The sequence below is a fragment of the Coloeus monedula genome, assembly GCF_965178545.1.
Source record: "Coloeus monedula genome assembly, chromosome: 1".
Classification (NCBI taxonomy): Eukaryota; Metazoa; Chordata; class Aves; order Passeriformes; family Corvidae; genus Coloeus; species Coloeus monedula.
The window spans coordinates 45,060,758-45,082,159 of NC_138781.1; the positions used below are offsets into that span (position 1 = coordinate 45,060,758).

A 21,402-nucleotide genomic window follows, 5' to 3' on the forward strand; every position below is an offset into this window, starting at 1 on the left:
AAAGGCACTTGTTGCATGTGTTTCAGCCACTGTCACAAAATGAAGTCCATTCTTCGGGGAAATTGAAGAAGTCACCACACCTTTTTAAGAATTTTCTTTTTACTTGTGGAAATGTAGGACCTTAATCTTGTCCTCACCCATACGTGTTTGGTGGCAATCATAAGGGAAGAGCACTGAGTCTTCGTTTCGTTGCATGCAGCTTCTTCCACAGACACCTTCAAGCTTGCATTTATGCACCCTGAATGAATGAGGAAATCTGTAGTAACAGCAATACAGCAGCATCGTATTCTCTTCTGCAGCTTATTCCCATTCTGATTATTCCCATTCTTTCCAATAATTGTGGAAAGAATTTCCCTTACTATTTTCCCTTACTTATTACGTATCATATGTTTTTTCTCTACCATCTCTCTTACTAACTCATATTCCTGTTGTTGCCTTTTCACTGACCACAAAACCACAACTACAACAACAACAAAAAAGCCCCTCCTTTCTCTCCCTGCACGGATCATAAATTGTTTTTTCTGCATTAGTTACAGGTTGTCTGCAACTGTTTTCATTCCAGTTGTGAGAGTTTGGTAAGTTTGTGTCTTTTCAAAGTGTTAGCTTCCCTGAGTTCTGCGGCAGATAGTTAAATACCACAACTCCCTCAAGCTGTCTCCTTTACTAGTGCAGGTATGTAACCTTAATTTTCTCTTCTCTCAGCTTTCCTCTTTCTCTTTTCACACTTAGCATTTGTCAGAACTCCTCCATGCACTGTGAGGCTTGTGGAGCAGGGAGCATGGCTGCTGAAATCTCCAAGAAAAAGTTGTGGCAAACTGCAAAAGCAAATTTTATGCCCTGCCACCTAAATACTGTTAAAAATGTGTCCATTCTTTTCACTTCTTTCTCTTCTTACTTATTTTCTTATGGCCTATGAATAACTTCACTATTTTAACTTATTTATTATAATACTCCATGTTTTGCATAGACATTTTGTAAAATTATTTATATTTATGAAGTTCTTTAAGACCCTAAGATAAAAAGGTTACAATGACTTCCAAGTTATTACCATCAAATTATTGTTAACTACATTTTGTGAAAATACTCTGAGGTCTTAAGAGATCAACTGAAAGCAAGAGAGACTTAATTACTTATTACTGTCTTCATTTGCTGCCCTGACATACCAGTAGGCTGAAATAAATTCATAATTGGTCCCTGTGGCTAACACAGCAGCTGGTGGCTTTTCAGCAGGTACTGTCCACATTTGCATCTCCAATTTCCTTACTAAAAAACCCTACTTTAATTGAGAAGGTTAGGACACTCGGAAAGCAAACTTCACAGAGTCCTCCTGGAGTGGTCTGTGATTGTCAATGAATAATCCAGCATGACTGTGTGCATTGGCTAACATCATTTTTCTGCATCCCCCCCGTGTATCCTCTGAGGGAATACTAAACCAGCACAAATCTTATTTTCTCAAAAGCCAATGTATTTGAAGGTTTTGCAACAATCGTCTGCTGTACAAGAAATGGCCAGAACTCCCGATCATATGAACTCCAAAAATCTTCCTATGGCTAGCAGCCCCATTCCATGGATGCTGAGGGCAGCGGGAAGTTCTTTGAAGAGTGGGACCTCCTGCCCTGAACTCTTGCTGTAAGGCTAAGGCAGGGTCCCACAGGTCCTGACATCAGCCTGTCCTGACCTCCTTAGACCAGTACAGCCAGCTGGTTACAGAGCACAGCTTAGGGACAGCCTGAAGAGTCACCTGTTGGTCACTGCAGCCTTGTAGCCACACGTTATGGCATCACTGGATTTAGTGCTGAGCATTCCAAGCAATACGAGTCTCCTTATTTCAGTCTATATTTGGAGGCCTTTTTTCTTTATGGAAAAAGGCTATATTGTGACAAGAGAAACTCACCACCAAGAAAACACATTATTTTCTTGTCCTGCACCCCATTATTACCAGATCTGCCTCCCATTTTTTACAAGAATTTTCCCATGCTGCTGCTTAATCAGCACCATATGGCAACATGGTTGGTGTTTCTACAGATGTGTTCCCCAGGTCTGACTTCATTTTTGCTTCTCTCCACACTGAGGTTATTATCACTGAAAGATTGGATGGTCTGTAGTGTAGCCTAACCATGGTGAACATAAGGAAAACTGGGAATTTCAGAGCTATAAGATGTGAGACAAGCATGCAGGCCAGTCCCCCTTCCCTGATGACTGCTCACTCTTGCCAGTATCCCTTGCACCTCTCAGTGCCCTGCTCCTCTCTGCAGCTGCCAGGCACTGGGTGGGAAGGTGCTTGGGCATGTGTTGCTTGTGGGGTAAAAATTCCCATGCCACCACTTGGAACTTGTCTTTCACTGGATACTTTATCTTCCTTAGACTTCTGTTTATTCTGCACACTTATTCAGATACTTATTTTAATTAATCAGTGGCTATGTCTCATGTGATTCCAGTGAAAGCCTGGCATATCTCAGTTTCCCCATCTATCTCTTATGATCTGGCCTATAGGGGTGAAAAAGATTTTATGCAGGTTTGAAGTTCTTATTTTAGTTTGTTTTTTTTATTGTGAATAGCATCCATCAAAAATACTTGCTACAGACATAAAGAGAAGTCGATTTCTTTCCAAATGAGACACCAAAAACCTGTAGATGAGGACCAATAGGGCATCCAACAAGTAGGGTGGAGAAACAGCCAAATAGAGAAGTCCAGCACAGTATCCACAAGATGATTACAGGATTTCTTCACTTATGCATTGTTCCCTTTCCCCTCTTCTAGTTCTGTCAGTTGTTAATGGCTGGCTTAGCTGTGCAATAGATTAATACCTTCCCCGTGGAGTACTGTTGCAGTAAAAACATGAAAATGTAAACATGTAAAAATATACTGATTTACATGTAAACATGTGAAAACATATTGATTACGTTACTGGTGTGGAATGAAAGAGTCTCAAGTCCAATGCTTTACCTCCAGTGGAGTAGAATGCGAAGTATTACCTAGAAAGGAAAAAACTCCCTGTGTACCTAGTTGCACAATGTTGAGGCAAGGGCATGACATTACTCTTGCACTCAGTATTAGCTTAGTAGCTTGAGTGTGAGGAGCAGGATGTCAAACAGTTTTATCTGTTTGATCTCATGGTTGTATAATCATAAGCACTATAGAATTATCGGTGTTGGTGGCTGACTTTAAAACATTATTCTTCCAGTGTTTCAGCTGGAAGTGTAAGACTCGAGAGTGGTTTCTATCCAAATGTTTTTTCAATTATTAGAAGTGCTCAGTGTGTTATCAATTACTCTTTTAATACAGGCAATATGTGACCTATCGGTTAAGTCAATCCCTGATTTGTTGCCATGTCATGTTGGTCTTGAAAAAATGTTACTGCTGAAAATAACTGGTTCCTTTTCTTGTTTTCATTTAAAGAAGTAAAAGGTTTCTTCTGTTTGGGAAACGTCAAGACATGTATTTACCTATAGATGTGTTTGGGAAATACAAAATGATGTTTGATGCAGAGTACTTCCTAAAGTTGTTTTTGTTTGCTTGTTTTTCGTATGCACATTTAAAATGAATGTGATGTTTGCCTCACAGAGTGGCACCCATTTTACTAACACAGGCAAGTGTAGGTTAGCATAGAAGTAAACGTTTGCTAAACCAGTTTATTTGTAATACCGTGAAATTAATGTAAACAAAAATACTCTCCTAGAAAATATTTTCTTTGAAAACCTGCCAAGATTTATTGAATTCATCTGTCTTGACAGAGCACTTCAGCTGAGATCAAATAAACCCATACCTTGCAGTGAACAGCTGCAGCTATTTTAAAATGAAGTTAAGCAAGCATGGAAAAAGAAAAAAAACCGGGAACGACAAATAACACCAGGGGGAAAGTAATTAGCCTGATACAATACAATCTGCAGTGATTCAGGACATAAAAAAGCGCTTCCACGTTACAGCGGTGACTCACTGATGAGCTAAACGACTGACCAGGCCGCACCTTCCTTATGACTGCCCGATGCGCCGCATCCATATGGCTGGAATTCTCGCCCGTTCCCAACAACCGGCCTCTCTTTTCCTTTGCTAGACACCCGCCACGGGCGGCCCGCACCACGGCGGGGCCCAGACAGGCACCGCCTGGCAGCACCTGTGCCTCTCCCGGCCAGCTGGGGCTTAAGTGGCGCACGGGCCGCAGGTGTCCCCCGGTCCAGCTGGCGTGCCAGCGGCGGGCGGCCCCGGGGCATGCACCGCGGCGGCGGGAGCCCGCTCGTGGCCTGTCGGGGGCGCAGCTTTAGGGATGGATGCGCACTGGGGCGCGGGTGGGGGGAACGCGGAGGTGCGCGCAACTCCCGCCCCTGCCGGGCGCGCCGCCCCCGCCCGTCCCCTTCCCGGCGATTGGCGGCAGCTCCCGAGCAGGTGCCGGTGCGCGGCGGGAGCTGCCGCCGCCGGCACCGCAGCAGCACTCGGTGGCGCGTCCGGCGGGGTGGGGAGGGCTGAAGGCGGCGGCGACGACAGCGACAGCAGCAGTAGCGGCGGCGGCAGAAGCGCCAGCAGCAGCAGCAGGAGGAGACAGCTGCTCTCGCCTTGCGCCGGCCGGTGCGGAGCGGGACCGAGGCACCTGTGCCCGGCGGCTCCGCGTAGGTTGTGCCCGGGGGCCGGCGCCGGGCGGCCGCAGACCCCTCCGTGCATGAGCGACGGGGCGCAGCCGCCGGCGGTGGCTCTGCCCGTGCCCCGAGCGCGGGGCACTTCCTGCCTGCCTGCCATTGTGGTGCAGCCCTCGCACTTGGCCGGGGGTGAGTACGGCCGGGGGCGCGGCCGCCGCCCCCCGCGGGCCGGGACTGGGCCGGGCTGGGGGCTCCCCCGCCGCGGCAGCGCGGGGCCGGCCGGCGCCGGGGGGCGGCCTGCGGCAGGGCCGTGGTGCGGGGCCGCAGCGCCCGTCGGGGGCGGCCGGGCTCGGGCCGTGGGGGGGCCCCGCGCCGCTGGGGAGGGGTCGGGCGGGGCCGGGTGTCGGGGCGTGCTGGTGGCCGAGGGGCTGCCGCCCTCCGCGGCGTTCGGGGGCGAGGCGGGCCGCCGCTCCGCGGCAGCGCGGCATTAGGCTCTCCTTTAATTACCGGACAGATGTCTGAGCAGCTTCGTGGTGTTCTGCTGACAGCGTGGCTATTCGAGCGCTGTCACTGCAGTGCATCATCATCGTTATCACTGGAGCGCTTTAGTCTTGATCAACTTCCCCGGGAGCCCGGGGAGGGTTTCAGCGTGGCGCTGCCGCTGTCCCCGTTTCATGGGAGCATCCCGCCACGCTGCGCTTGTAATTTATGCCTCAGACAGAAGCAGCGTGCGTTTTCCTAGTATCAAGGTCAGTTTATCGTAACTGCTGAGGAAAATACCATATGGCTCAGACTGACTTTTCTTAGGGAATCTAATTAAGTAGGAGCCTGTGTTGTGCTGGGATTTGTGTTATGTTTCAGGCAAGCGTAACCGAATTAGATTGCAAAATGCCTTAGAGTGTGCGTGCGTCCCTCCTCAAGCATGTTTGTGAGGACATTAACTGTAACTAGCAATATGTTTTGACATACTATGCTTTTTGCCTTATACCTACCATTTTACTATTTACTGCGTTTCTGAAAATGTGGGTAGCTGCCTTGCTATGGAGCCAGGAGTTTTTTAGAATAGGCACAGCAAAGATTTTAGCAATAGAGGTTTTTACTCCTTCCTCTTATAAGCCTTCTGGAAGGCTAGGGAGAGAGAATGGAGGGATAGTTAGTCTAGTTCTCACATTACCAGACATCTTTCTGATTTTGACAGACCTATTGTCAAACTGGAGAGGATTTTATAGTTGCTTATTTATGGTGATAGCTGTTTTCAGTGCACTGCATTGAGACCATTAAGTCTCTGCTGTTAAATGTCAAACAGTAGTGTTTGCCGCTTAATTCTACTTTTAGAAAGTAAACAGAGCTGTACAAAAAGCAGAAGATGCTGCATCTTGTACGTAGTCCCTCAGGCTTACTGCCTTACCCATCGTTACTCAGGTATCAGATTGTATCAGAGTATATTTACTGATGCCTTATGCCCAAGCATCTAAAAATGTACTTGGCGGTTCTGTAGCCTTCCTGGGGAGTTTGTCAGGTAACGTAGTACAATGGAGTTAGAAACAGGGGAGTATAATTTTCAATACCTGTGGTACGTTAATTGCCAGTAGTGAGAATGCACACAAGTCAATTCCAGCCCGGTAACCCTCACGGGGGTGAAACATACTTAGAGCACTACGCCCTGTGACAGGATTTGCCTCTTAGACCTGCTGCCTATTCAAATGACACAGTATTGTCCTTTCAGGCAGGGTAATGCTTTTTTGTCTTCGTCTGAACCAGTGATGTCTGGATCTAGAAAACTAAGTTAAAACTTGCAATTATTTTCCTGAGTTGGTTTCTTGCTTCCATGCTAACCTGATGAATACATCTGAGTGCATTACATAGAGTGTACCCAAGTATATGAACGCAGTAGGAATTCACCTTTCTTGCTTCATACTTGCAGTAAACAGAACACTTGAAGGGCTTGTATTTAAATGAAGGAAAAAAAATCCCCAAAGTATGCATGGGTGATGATGAAGAAAGGCTGTGTGTACCAAGTGCACTATTGTTCATAAACAGTACATCTGTATGAAAATGTGACTCCTTTGTATTGCTGCCAACATTAACATGCCCTATTGTTATAAGACTGGAAACTGCGGTTTGGCAGCATAAACCACCTTAACTTGCCCTTGGAAAGCTGGACAAGTTGAAAGAAACTAGTTGAATACAGTTCCATGAAAACCATAGGGACAGCTTTTCTCATTGAGAAAACCCATTGAATTGTTTGAGTGGATTAATGCTGCCTTCCCGTGGAATGCTTTATTCACCTTCCTTTTGGATGCAGGTAGATTATTTTTTTAGAAAGATTCTTAGGGATAATAAAGGCTTCTGGCTTACCTGTGAACCACTGACAGCCAGAGAATAAACCAAGTTTCTTATATTCAGAGATTTATAGCAGCTTACTTTCAGAAGAAGCATTTAGGGCTTAAGGGATAAGGAATATGACTTTTTGGTGTGAAGAGAAGCACACCATGCTATTCCTCAGTTTACCAAAAAAACTTTACCTTTTAGATATAATCAGGGAATTTTACAGAAGGGCTGAATACAATGTAATTTGATAAGACTTCAAACGGTGGTCTAGTTTTGTGCATCTCTTTTTGGGATTGGTCAAAGATGCCTATATCCAAAATTTTGTGAATTTACAGAAACCCAAGAGAAAAACCTCCTATACGTGTCTGATATACCAGTAATTTCTGTTGTTCATATGGTGGACTAGTGATTACAATGTGCCTGCTATTTAACTTTCAGTTAAAACATGCTTTTTTTTTTTTTTTTTTTTTAACAATCTTGTAGAGAAATGTCATGCTGTATTTTTTTAAAACTTCATTTTCAGTAAATAAATACTATGCTTGACATTCTGTGCCCTGAAAATAAATAAAGCACACTGTAGTGGAAAGCAGTTTAATGAACCACCTTAGCAGCTTTATTGTAGAGGAAGAGAGTGTAAAGACTGCAGTGGTTTGACTGGTCAAAAGCCGATATCAGCATTATTGCAATAATGACAGTTTTTTAGATCTTATGGATACTATTCAGGGAATAGGAACACAATAAATTTCCAGGCCAATATGCATAAAATTTCAACAGCACAGCTATATATATATATATATATTATACTTCTTCAAGAATGTTACGCTAGGAAACCGCCTCATCTAGCAAGTTTTTACTGACCAGTTAGCCCCTGAACTGAGTAAAAGAAACAAAATGTCTTGTTACTTTTTATTACCTTTATGCTTCACTTACCTTTTGATCCATTGACCATCATAAAAGGAAAAACTAATATTGGTGTTTGGTGTCAGATTATTAGAGTTATTACTATCTACTGGTTGTTTTAAGATATAAAGCATTACCAGAGGAAATGAAATACACATTCTTCAAGGCTAAGTATACCTCCAAACAAAACATCACCTATTGGGGTGGAGCTGACTACTGTGGAGATTAATCTTGATGAGACACTTTCAATGACATTGTCTCCACTGGCTCATGGTAATCAGTTAAATAGTTTTCTAGAGTTTTGCTGGCGTTGACTGGAAGCAGGGAGGCAGCTCTAGCCTGTCCTCTTGCTGAACACCCAAGCTGAAGTTCTGCTGTGGAGCACTTCAAGAAACTCGTTCTGGACTCTTCCTTGCAAAATGTGCTGCTTATTGATGGAGAAGTATAAATGGCACAGCTACAGTTTCTGGATTAAGTCTGTTTAAAGGGTGCTGAGATAATGTTCTGTAGAAAGTGAAATGTAGTATCTTCTTGTGATTGCAACCTGCAGCGTAAAGTCTCATTCAAAGGCTGTTCAAGTTCATGGCATTCCCACTGTCTGTAATGAGTCTTGAAGCCAGGCAACAGCCTGAAATCTTTGGGGTTTTTTAATAATAAAACAATCCCTTCCCCAGCACCCTCCACCTGTCTCCATGCAGGATAATAGGTGGTTCTGCTGTTGTAAAGCAACTTTCTGCTCTTGGAGGAAGACAGTACATAATCTGTTGTTTTCTTTCTCTAAAGCAAAGAAAGCAAAATATGTTTATAACTTGTGGAATAAACTGTTCTGCTCTTGTGATGAGTTTTATCTCTTCTGAAACGAATACAAGAGCTTCTTTTCTTATCAGGCATTACTTGAGGGACAGAAGATGTTTTTAGTGGGGTTTTCTTCTGCCGCTTTTGAGCTGTATGAACAGGACTTTGTGTCCCAGGGTAATCCAAAAAGGAAAGTGCCGGTTTGTGCTATTATGATTAATTGCTACAGCGTGGATGTGCAGTGTATGATTCAAGTGCTGTTGACAGAGATGCAACTAGCACTGACCTGAAATACCTCAAATTTCAGAGGTGTACCTATTTTTCTAACCACTGTTAATCTTGCAAGAAATTGATTCCTTTCTTTTCCCCTTACGAGAACTGGTCCTTTTGCCTCTCAGAGATCATCCCCAGGAGTGTTTGGTGTACCTTTCTGGAAGTTCTTTCAGTGCTTGCATCTAGCTGTCATAAGTGCTTTGGTATTTGTTTGACAGACCATGACTTGGATTTAAGTTAAATCATAGTGTGTGAATTGGAGCACCATCAGGTTTCAAAAACAATTGAAAGAGGTTTGGGGAGGATTCAAAAAGGTGATGTTTTTCACTATCTCAGCTTGTCTTGGTCTAAAAGTCAGTGACAAAATTTGTCCATGTGTTGACTGCTGTAAGCACAAAAACCATGGGTTGAGTCCCAAATGAGAAGAAAGCAATTCACCTCTAGAGGAGGATAAGCCTGATTATTCCATCTCCCACACTTCTTTTCTAATGTTTAGTGGTGAGGTTTCATATTCCTGCTGCAAGGTAGTATTACAGGTCAAAAAGAGGCATATCATTGGAAATACTGTGGACTTAGGTTCCACACATGATTAAGTGAGGAGCCCTAGTTAGTTCCTAAAGGTGATGGCTTGGTTATGCTGTTCAAGTAGTAAATTATGTTGGACTTTAAAAGGTGCCTGTGCTAGCTGGATGATTCCTTGAACCTGTAAGAGGATGAACTGGTTCTGTAGCTTAAACTAAAGGAGCTATGACACTGCTCCAATTTGGATCCAAGTATCAGTGAAGCAGCAGTCAAAACTTGACAATGAAGTTGGCCTTCGAACTCCAGAAAGTGACTCACCGTGTCTTATGCTTGAATATAAAAATTCTTTATTTGTATAAACTTATGATCCAGAACTTCAGATTTGTGTTTATTGGTCTAGTTTCAGGTTATCTCCATGTTGTGCAGTGTAAATATATAAAAAAAAATCAGCCAAACACTGGTCCAAAGCAGAGCCTCTTTTGAGCACAGTGTGGAGTTGGTCCCAGTGTCAACAAACGAATCCATTAACTCCTCCACGTGACAGATTAACCCAGCTCCTTTGGTTTGCAGAGGCTTTTTCCAGCTCTGGCTCTATTTTACTCTTGTTTTATGCCACTTGACAAATGGTTATCTAAACAAACCAAAGACAACCTGCTCCTGAAATCCTTTTTTCAGTGCACAGGGCATAAGTTGTGTGTCAGCCAACTACAGCTCATCACAAAGTCTCAGTGAAATGGGACATGTGGCTTTATACATGTCACTTCATTGTTGTATCTCTTATGATCCTTGCATCTTCAAGGATAAATCAGGGTTAGAAGCATTTTGCACAATGTGTCACAGTGAATGTGGAAGGCACAGTCTTAGGAACTTATTTTAGCTTTTTATTTTGTTCATTTACTTGCTAATCTGTAAAATTCAGTAATTTGCAGTGGGGTTTCCTGTCAGTGGTTTGAATTAACAGCAATTTACTGTATTAAATTTGTTTTCACATCTGGCAGCACTAGAGAATACTGCCTCATTGTGGCAACTGCTGTTGGAAGCATCTTCTTACTTCTAAAAATAGAACTTTTGTCCCTCTTCTAGTCCTGTAGAAAGATTCTCTCAGTGAAAGTTTAGCTCTTGGATAAATCTTAATGATATGTTCATGGGTGGTATTTCACAAGAGGGATGAGGGATATCAATTAGTGCAACAGATGTTGTGAGAAAAATATCCATTTTACTGTGCAGGATATTTTAAGTATGCCTGTGGTATGTTTGCATATTGGTTGGATTTTATATTATGGATATTTTGGTAGCAGTCAAGCAATCCACACTTAATTGTTTACTTTTGTATTTGGCATGGGTTACTCACAGTATGTCTTTTAAGTTTTGATGAGTTTCTTAATTTATCATAACTCTTTTGCCTGTATTATTGAAAAGCAGAATTATATGCAGATGCAAAATGTGTAGTGCTTCCAGAGCTGATTGAGTTTTTACAAAAGTTTCACCTTTTCTCTCACTGGTTTTTTTCCATACTAAAGATGTTAATAACTCAGATGAGAAGGCTTATCATCATTGAACTCAATAGTGATACTTTGACATCTTGAAGTTGTAGAAGTTATCTTAGTGGACCTATTTTCTTGGTTAGTTTGTTGAATGTTATCTGTAGGAGGCTCCTCTCTAGTTGTTCTAACACATAGTGACTGCTGTGGTGCTGGGGAAGGCATTTAACTTTGAAATACATACTTGTCACATGCTGCTCCACAGCTTGTACAGTAGTTGAACTTCTGTATCATTTGGTTGCTTCAGGTCATACAAAAACCAGGATGTTGGCATCCGAAATAGGGATCTGCACAGTAGTATCACAGAATGAGTCAATTTGGAAGGGACTATCTGGTCATCTGGTCCAACCTCCCTGCTCAAGCTTGGCCATCCTAGAGCACATGGCACAGGATTGCATCCAGGTTGTTCCTGAGTATTCCTGATGAGGGAGACACCACAACCTCTCTGGGCAACCTGTTCTAGTGTGTGGTCACTTGCTTGAAAAAGCTCTTCCTCATGTTCAGGTGGAACTTCCTGTGCATCAGTTTCTGCCTATTTCCTCTTGTCTTATTGCTTGGCACCACCAAGAAGAGCCTGGAAACATCCTCTTGGCACCCTCCCTTCGGATACTTAGAGACATTGATGAGGGCTCCTCTAATTCATCCTTTCTTGAGGCTGAACAGGCCCAGCTCCCTCATAGGAGGCCCAGCCTTTCCTCATCAGAGAGGTGCTTCAGTCCCTTAATCATCTTTGTAACCCTGCACTGGACCCACTTCTTGAGCTCCATGTCTCTCTTGAACCCAGGAGCCCAGAACTGGACACAGCATCCCAGATCTGGCCTCACCAGGCCTGAGTAGAGGGGCAGGATCCCCTCCTTTGGCCTGCTGGCTGCACTCTTCCTAATGTACCCCAGGACACCATTGGCCTTCAGGGCCACAGGGACACTCTCCTGACTCACGGACAGCTTGTTGTCCACCAGGACCCCCAGGTCCTCCACGGAGCTGTTTCCCAGCAGTTTGGCCCCCAGCCTGTGCTGGTACATGGGGTTATTCCTCCCCAGGTGCAAGACCATGCATTTGCCTTTGTTGAATTTTGGACAGGTCTGCTCTGCCCATCTCTCCAACCTGTCAAGGTCCTTCTCAAGGGCTGCACAGCACTCTGGGGTACTGGTCACTTCTCCCAGATTTGTGTTGTCAGTGAACTTTGCTGAGGAGTCATCTGCCCCGTCATCCAAGTCACTGATTGATAAGTTAAATAATATCCTCGGTTGTATTCTCTTATACATTCCTCCACAAGAAGGGAGATAAATAATTGAGCCTTCCCAGACTTAATATGGCATTGAACTTGAGTTTTTCTGGGCGCAAGTACTAGACTGGTGTTACATATATTTACACTGGTAAAGTGAGTGCTCACTTCTCTGCCTGCCTCTTAAAATGAGATAGAAACCCAGCAATTCTTTGAAGCAACCAAGAAGTATTCACCGTTTCTTTCATCTCCCTTCAATCCGTGTGGCTCATTTGAGGGCCATTGATTGTGAAAGGCTGGGACTACAGGTGTCTCAGGAAAAGGTTGTGGCATGTGTAATGCAGCAGAGGTGGGTGAATGTATTTTTGCAGTCCTCACTCTTGAGCTAATGCTGAGAGGAGAGGTAGGAGTACCAATGAGCTTTTTGTTTAGTATTCTCTTCATACTGGCTCAAGCTTAGAAAGTACAGTGTGAAGCCTGAATTTCCAGGTGTGCTGGTTTGTGTTTTGATGCAAAGGTGGAAGAAGGGGCATAACTCAGTTCAGTGGCTGCTGCTCTCTCTGTGCAGGGAACCTGGGTACATAGCATTAAGGTTTTAGCCCCCCTTTGCAGGTTACGCATTCAAAGGGAAGCCCTTGCAGTCTTGTGCTTACAGATGTGCAAATTTCTAGTTGTGTTGGACTCTTTGGGATCAGTTGCATTCCCTAAGTGCACACGCTGGCTTTCTTGCTGGCCTGTGATGATTCGCTCTGGAGTTGGTTGACAGTCCGTTACAGTAATGAGCTGAATTTCATGCTTTAGATTGAAGGCTCATGGAGAAGAGGCAAATCATCCAAGATAAAATTATGTGTCAGCACATTACTGCTCCAGTTTTGTCTTTTTCTCCAAGCTGTCTTCTTCATTTCTGGAAGAGTGATAGTCAGTCTCACACAATCAGAATGCTGTCAGACCCATCATCTTGACTACGCATTCTTCCATAAGACAGTTGCTACTAAATAGAGAAAATAGAACTGAACATGGTTTGCCTAAATTCAGCATAAACAGTGGAAGAGGAGACTGAAGTAAAATGAGAATATACACTAACTGGAAATCCAGTTGCTGTGAACTATGTGCTATCAGTATGTGCCAGATAACCTATGATCTTTAGCAGCTGTGGGGACAAATTTTGGATAAGACTTTCCTCTAGCTCAGTTTAGCAGAGAAGATTATTCTGGTCAATCAATTTAGTTTTTGTATCACATTTTGAATTCCCAATGGGATTTATACTTGTGTATCAGTTGTAGGCCTGATACATAAATATAAAATAGTCATCTGCTTATTCAGATTCTCTTTTTAATATGACTTTTTTTGAACCATCAGTGGTAGATGACAGAAATTACGTCCTACAGTGTAATCTTTAGTGTTTTCTAATTTTTTTTTTCTATTTAAATAAAATGGCTTCTATTTTTTTAGAAACAGTTTTATATGCTGTGTTCTGCCTTTGGGAGAGTGCTGTCCTTAGATGAGAGTTGCTGTTCTTTCTTGAATGGAATGTGACTTCAGTGAGATTTTTAATTCTGTGTCATGTTTTAACCCCACAGCGCTGTACCAGCTACTAAGAAGAAAATGAACTCTATCCCAGCTGTCACCAGGACATTCCGCTGTTTCATATTCAGTACTTAAAATAACATAAAATATAGAAGCAAGAAGAGTGTGAAACTCATGTTCCTAAATAGATTAAAATTTAAAACCATGCAGTACTAGCCTTTGACCTGTGAGGTTTACAATTTCACCCATTATAGTATATTCCAGCACTCTTTTAGACAAATGTACATATAATTATTGTGATAACTTGCATTAATAAGGAACATTTCTCCCAGAAGGAACTGAATGATCTTCATGGTTTTTTTTAAAACCTGCTGCTTTACCCCTTACCCTCCCCAGTGGAACAAATGTAACTTTGCTCAGAAGCTTGCCAGCTGTTGGCCTTGCTTTTTGCAAATCTCACATAAAATTAGTCCAAGGCTGAAAGGAAGATAATTTTTTTTTTTGCTTTGGTTATAGACTAGGAAATATGTGCAGTAAAAGTTAAAATCAGTGTGGGTACAAAGAATAGCATCCTCTTTCAGATCTTTGTCTTACATCTCATTTAAAATGTGATACACCAGATACAAGTCCCATGTTGAAGTCAGGTGAGCTGTATTTAGTTTTTCAGTCAAAGGGGTGGCTTTTTATATTTCTGATGAGTAGATTTTCCCTCTTCTTACTTTGAGACATTTGTTCATTTCTAGTGTAGAGAGAGGAATACCCAGTGGTTTTTGTGCAGCTTCTGGACATTCTTGAAGTTTAAAAAAGATTAAGAAATTTGTGGCCAATATTAATTATGCCTTGTTTTAGACTTAATGATGTGCTAGCTGGAGTAGAAATTAATTTAGACAGTGATGTTTTTTAAGTGTTGGGTTTTGGCTAAAGTCTGTTTTGTTCAAGTGTGTTGACGTAACTCAAAGCACTATTCAGACCCTGTTTTTGTCACCTTATATTTGTCAAATAAAGTGTGTGACATTATGTAATTTATATGCTAAATGTTGTGACATCTGCATAAAAAAATTAGCATAATGACCTCATGTGGGCAACTTCTTTTGGACAGTTCAGTAAACAAAACTTTTTAAAATATGAGGGGTGGTGAAGGAGCTGTGTTGAGGACAAAGTGTTTGTCTTTCTCTTTGGCTTAGAGATGTGACTGTCTTGTTGTATGATTTAAAAGAGAAAAATGTTCACCAGTAAGATTATACAAGGAATTTCTTGTAGTGCTGAAAGAGTTCTGGAAAGAATGACAAGAAAGATTGAGCAGTATTATTTGGGTTCTGAAAGACTGCTGAAGGAAGGAAAGATGAGCTTGCTGGTGACAGAATCAAAGATCTAATTACTCGTAGGTTTCTTCTTCTTGATTTTCTACCTAGAAAATATAGAAGTGGTAGAGTAGCAGAACAGAATAGAAAAACTCTGGTGAAAAGTTTGGTTGCTCTAAAGTCGAGACCATGTGGGGGAAAGATACTCTGTGAAATATTTCAGTTGCAAAGAACTGGGTTGAAGGAGTTTGTGGTCTTGGTTCCTCAGTTACCACATTCCATCAACGCACATAAGCAGCATTTTAAAGCAAAACTTACACTGTGTTGTGGAAACCGGTGACATCTTGATTAAAAATGTGCTCAGAAATTGAAAGAATTGTACGATATTCTTGTTTGGGGTGCTCTCTTCCAGATACACACTGTATATATCCCCAAAGCCTTCTCTTCTCCAGGGTGAGCAGTGCCAGTACCTCCAGCATCACTGCCTGTGAAAGTTGCTCCAGTCCCTTAACCATCACTGTGGCCTTAAGTATCTTTCTTGTTCTAGGGAAGCCCAAACTGGACACAGGATTCTAGATGCAGCCTCACTAGTGCTGATTGTTTTGCTACTGCATAAAACTAAGAGGTCTGTGTTGTACAATATTCAGGGTGACCGCTTGCATAATTAGCTTTATAATGGGGTTCTTTGTTAAGCAGAGAATCTGTCTTAAATATTAGTTGGCACTTAGCCCACAAAACTTATTTTTTTCTCCCCACCCTCCCAGTAATGCTAATCATCTGCTGAGACTCCAAGTCCAAACAGCTTAGTTGTCATATGGGTGACTAGGAAATGCACTACTTGACCTTTTTTCTTGTGTTGATGCCCTTGTCCATGTTAAAATTCACAAACACTGCGTTCAGTTCTTGAAAAGCATTTAATTTGCATATTTTTCTTTTTGTTTGGGTTTGGTTTTGTTCTTAAGGTTTAATTCAAGAAGGTTTTCAATGTGGAAGTTTTTAGATTTTAAAATAGACTGTCAGGAGTGCTATGATTAGAGTATTACTCAAACAATACCCAATCGTTTCTTGTAAGCGTAGGCTTTCCTGTTGCAGTGTTTTAATTTGTTGAGCAAAAGTTTTCTAGGGAATGATACTATTCCTTGTAAAGTCTGTGAGATCACAGATTTTGTATTCAGTTTGAGATTTACCAAAGAATTACTCATGAAGGCAACAATCTGAACAGCCTCATGTAAGTTATTTTAATTGAAGCCAGAAGTTATTTTAGTCTGAGAAGCTATTTTGATGTCTAGTTGGGGGGTTTTTTTAAGTGTAACTTGTTACATTTCCTCTAGAGGATTTGCCATTGTGAATTTCCAAAATGCATAATCTGGATCTACCACAAAAAAGACATTTGAGAATTATTTATAAATATTTATAGACTGCTGTGATACTCCCAGATCAGAGGTGATTTAGTAATGTGATGAAAAATTATTTCCTGGGAAAAAACACAGAAGTTCCTTAGATGTTAATGTAATATTGGAATGCAGACTGAGAATACTATAGAGAAATAAACCACATGAAAATCAAAAGTTAAAGGTGCTTGTGATTTTAAAGCATATATACTTGAAATTAAGTCTTTGCCAGCCTCAGAAAATCAGAGGTGGTGGGGCTGCCCACTTATTCCCAAATTTAGGAGTAAATTTCCCCCTTCTAATACACACTCACAATCAGCAGTGGCAGCTGCATCAAAGGGATAATTTTCTTTACTGATGGACCAGTTTGCATGTGTGAAAAAATATTATTTATTTTTACACCATTTCCAAAAGGATTTTGATGAAGACCTGAAGGGAGAACTTATTATGAAAATGTTAATTACAGTTGTTAACTTGATGCTCGAGATACTAGGATATCAAAGATGGAATTCCAGTTACCTTCATCATCTTGTGTCCCAGAAGACTGTAGCCCTAGCATGAAGGTGCCTCTACTGGCATCAGGAATTGCTTAAAAAAGTTTTATTTCCTTTTATGTTGTATCCTGTATTTTCCCCTTCAGTGTATGTGTGTGAAAAAAAATACTTGGAAAAGTCCTGCTTACTTCCGCATGGATGTGGCTTTCCTGTAGTTAAGCCCTTCCATGCTTTTAGAAAGTCAGAGGCGCCTTTGCACCCAAGTGCTTTGTGTGGGAAGAGCTGAGCAGATATCCCACAACTGAGCAGGTATGCCAAAGCCTGAAGGGAAGGATGTGTCCCACGGCACTTCATGCTCTGTGTTTGAGCTGCAGTGTGAGTGTAACCTCAGCAAGCCCTTCTTTACCTTTTCTTTTGCTTGCCAGTGCTCAGTGAGGTTTTGGTACAAGGATTGTAGGTGAAAGGACAGAGGAAAATCTTAATATTCTGGTGAAAATTTTGAGAAGATTTATGAACCTGTGTGGCATTGAAAAAAAATCTTGCCAGTTGTTCCTCGCTGTGTTCTAGCCAATCTTTAACATATATTCTTGGTCTTGCAAATGTGATTTATGAAGACTACATATAGTCCTTAGTTTCTTTGGCTCTTTTCTTGTACACAAATCAGTGTAATTTTTTTTAGAAGTACATTTTTATAGCCTTTATTAAATATTCGTTGTTATCTTCCTTAGTAGATTCAGACTCAAGCCAGAACACTGTGACTTTTTTTTTTTTTTTTTTTTTTTTGCACTGTATGGTAAGCATGTGTCTTGTTGGAGGAATCTTGTCATCTTGATTTCACCTAAGCTTGTATTACCATCTGCTTGGTTTTGGTGAAGTGTTGTTTTCTTGAACAAAGAGTTTTCTAAATTTCATGGATAGCCTAACCAAAACAGAAAAAATAAGCAGGGCCCTCCTTCCGTGTGGGTGTGTTTTTCTTGTTTGAAGAGTGGTAATCAGATGATTGTAGGAAGGTAAATATTGTATTAAAAATCCCCCAGCAAGCTAACAAAAAACCCAAACAAAACCCAACCAACCACATGCCACATCATTATCTGAGTAGCAAATGAATTGTTATGTTTAGAAAATAAAGCTGATCTTTTTTCTTCCATGCTTCTACTTGCTATAGTACTTGGTGCACTTAACTGTATGCCATAACAGTGTTCCTTAGAGCTGGGCTTTTTTTGGGCCAGAACCAGCTTAGTTGCTTTACATAGCCTCATTCACTCGCCACTCACCACGGACAAAGAGGCAGTAAGAGTTGCCTCCTCTATATAGCGTAGGAACTATAGCGTGTTCATGGTTATATGCATTGCTGGGAGCTCATAGCAGAGGTTCAGAAACTGTCTCATGCTTCTGAAACCGTAACACAATGCGGAGATGGACACCTCATGATTGCCCAAATAATTGCATAAATCAAATGACAAAAGTAAATACTGAGAGCTGAATTTACTAGAATTCAATTAAATGAGTAAAAGCCATGAGAAAATAAATTAGAACAAATTTCATTAGTGAAACTTAATGGACCAAGCTCTAGTTCAAACCTTATTGTACATTCAATTCTTCCATAATATTAACTACTACTTTTTCTCCTCCAAATATGGGAAATAATGATACAGTGATGATAGTGACATCTAAATCTTTCCAGTCACTCTGGAAAATGCATTTGAAATTAATGCTTTTTTAAATGGTGTTTTAAAATAATTCCTGTTTTCTTGGTTGGCAGTATAAAGTAGTTTTTGAGTGTTACAGCTGAGTATGTTCTCTGTTCATACACAGTTACAGGGACCGCACTGCAAACAGTTTTATAAAATCATGGTATAAAATCTTGAGAAATGTCTAAACCTGATTTGACCTGAATTAGTTTAAACATGTTCCTTTTTGAGAGCAACACTGAGGTCTGTCCTCAACATCTCTTAATATCCCAAAAAATGTATCTTTTCTATTTACATTTAAGTGGGAGGTGATTGCTTTCAGTGCATGGAACCTGAAAAATAATTCTGAAATGAACCCTTCGGGTTGTACCAGGGAAGTTTAGATTGGATTTTGTGAGCAATTCCTTCACTGTAAGGGTTGTCAAGCATTGGAACAGGCTGTCTAGGGAAGTGGTTGAGTTGCCATTCCTGGAGGTGTTTAAAAGATGTGCAGGTGTGCCACTTAGGGACATGATTTAGTGGTGGACTTGGCAGTGCTGGGTAATGGTTGGTCTCAATGTAAAAGGTCTTTTTCAGCCCAAAAGAGTAAATTCTTTTCTTTTCTGATGTTTTCGGTATCAACTTTCTTTTTGTTGGGCAGACGTGCTTGTGATCTCAACACACTTGTGAAAAATATGAGTGCTTTCAATTTATTTTTCTATTTTATTTTCTGTTTCTGATTTCAGATATTCCTTATAGTTGTTCATATCCAGGACCCAGTGTATAATGGGGAGAAAACTGGACCTTTCTGGCTTGACTGATGAAGAAGCAGAGCATGTGCTCCAGGTGGTTCAGCGAGATTTCAGCCTTCGTAAGAAAGAAGAAGAAAGGCTGAGGTAAGGATAAAAACAGGATTAAAAATATTGGTCTATTTTGATTGTTACAAACTGGCTTTGGAGGAAACCAGAGAACACAACTTTTTTGTGGTCTATGCATTAATAATCATTCCTGTCACAGAGGCAAGAAATATTCAAACTCCTTCACATGAATTCAATTATTGAGTAGTAATTAATTTTTGCATTTAGTCTATCCTAGATTATACCACAGCAGTGGTCTCTAAATCACCTGTGTATATATCCTGGGTAGAGGCTAAGTAGTGTTTGATGTAGCAAAATCAAAAGTTTATCTTAAGGGAATTTTTTGCCTGCTGTAGTCAGTTCCTTTTTTTTTTTCACTCAGAAACTTTGTCTGCATGCAAATATCTCAAAGTGGAGAAATTCAACCCATCTCTTTCCCCTGAAACAGTTAAAGGGATATGTTATCCATTGTATTGAGTTAACTTTGCTTTCAGTAGTCTGTGTACAAAATGATCACAAACAGAAATAATCCAGAAGAAAACAGCTGGAACCTGTTGGCAAGGTAGCTGAGGAAATTCGGTGACAAGGGGACTACGGATAGAGACCTGAATTGGTAGATGCAATATTTTTCTTTCTAGTTTCAACAATATTTCCTTGAATTATTATGCCTGTTTTTTTTATTACCTTCTTTGAACACATCATTATTTTTTATCTAGAATGCTCTCTATCTATGGTTGGCAAATGCACACTCTCCTGCTGTGCTACTTGTATCTCAGGCATTATCTCTCTCTTTTTTGTTTAGTATCAAACTGAAGTCAACAGAGCAGGAAGATGACTGAAATCAACAGAAAACTAGGCATAGATACTATGTGCAATTGAAACGGAGAGGAATCCTGTCTCACCTGGAACATTAGGAGCACAAAATGTGTCTTGCAGCATAGGCCTAATTCAATTTTGACATGCTGTGTGAGTTCGTTCTTGGGTTGGGAGTGCAAGCTTGCTGCAGGGAGAAAAACTGGATGAGGATGGCACACAGAGGTTTGGTTTGGTTTTCTGACTGTTTGTTGTACCATGAGTTGTTCTGATTACTTTGGTGATTTTTCACAACACAGCCAAGAGATTCTGGAAACACTTTAAGGAGGGGTAGTGCATGAGCTTCCTCTGTCTTTTTATACTGTGACTGGTTGTATCTTACTGGAGCAAGCATACTGCGGTTAGGAAGTGCTGGGGCTTCTTGCCTGTTCCATGCAATAGATCCATAGTGGCAGGAGGAGGGGGAGGGATGGAAGACAAGCACACGGAAAACTGGCCAGAAAGCCTGGATAGATAAAACTTTTGCTGGTGTTTGTGTTTTGCCATTTTGCTACTGAAGTTTTTCACGAGACTTAATTGAATGATCACAAGTAGAAAGCTGGTGTGAGAAGACAGCTAAAACACTGGAAAGGTAGGAGAAACACATGGATGCAACTCAGCTTGTATGTGAGTATGTATTTCAAGTATATATGACTTTTTTCTTCTTTCAAAGTTACGCCTTTTGCAAGTATTAAAGTATGTTAAAGTGCTGCAAATAATGAGCTGTACTGACAAAGTAAAAGTTCTGAAATTCAGCTGATATTTAAGATATGAATTTAAGTAGTTTTAATGACACTAAAAATTGCCAGTGAAGTTCAAGGCTTACTTCTGACTTAAAAGCTATGACTTTTTTTTTTTTTTCCTCTTTTTTAAATCAAGCTACTTTGGTTGGTTTTGGTTGCTTGGTTTGCAACATTTTTTTGTTTTACTATGTGATTGAAAATATATAAGAAAATTATATAATCTTGCTATAGATAGATTTTTCAGCTTGTAAGAAAAGAGATTAGATCTGCTTTGATCTTCTGGGCTCTATTGTGTTTGTGTTTAGAATGTTATCAACAGGCAAAGTTTACAGTATAGTTTCACTTTAGAAGTGAAACCCTGTAAGGCTTTGTAATCTTTTCTAAGATAAAAAGCTTGGCATATATTTTA

The 21,402-nt window shown here is 41.1% G+C and overlaps 1 protein-coding gene across 3 annotated transcripts in view; it reads left to right on the forward strand.

Annotated features, from left to right (window-relative positions):
- The first annotated feature begins 4,430 nt into the window (after window positions 1-4,430).
- The window catches only part of MYRIP (myosin VIIA and Rab interacting protein), a 211,339-nt gene continuing 194,367 nt past the window's right edge, over window positions 4,431-21,402 (forward strand). For all 3 annotated transcript variants that reach the window (XM_082295624.1, XM_082295625.1, XM_082295626.1), the window contains exons 1-2: window positions 4,431-4,760; window positions 19,288-19,437. In XM_082295624.1, the coding sequence (XP_082151750.1) occupies window positions 19,328-19,437 (110 nt within the window). In that variant the 5' untranslated portion in view covers window positions 4,431-4,760; window positions 19,288-19,327. The remainder of the gene's footprint in view (window positions 4,761-19,287; window positions 19,438-21,402) is intronic.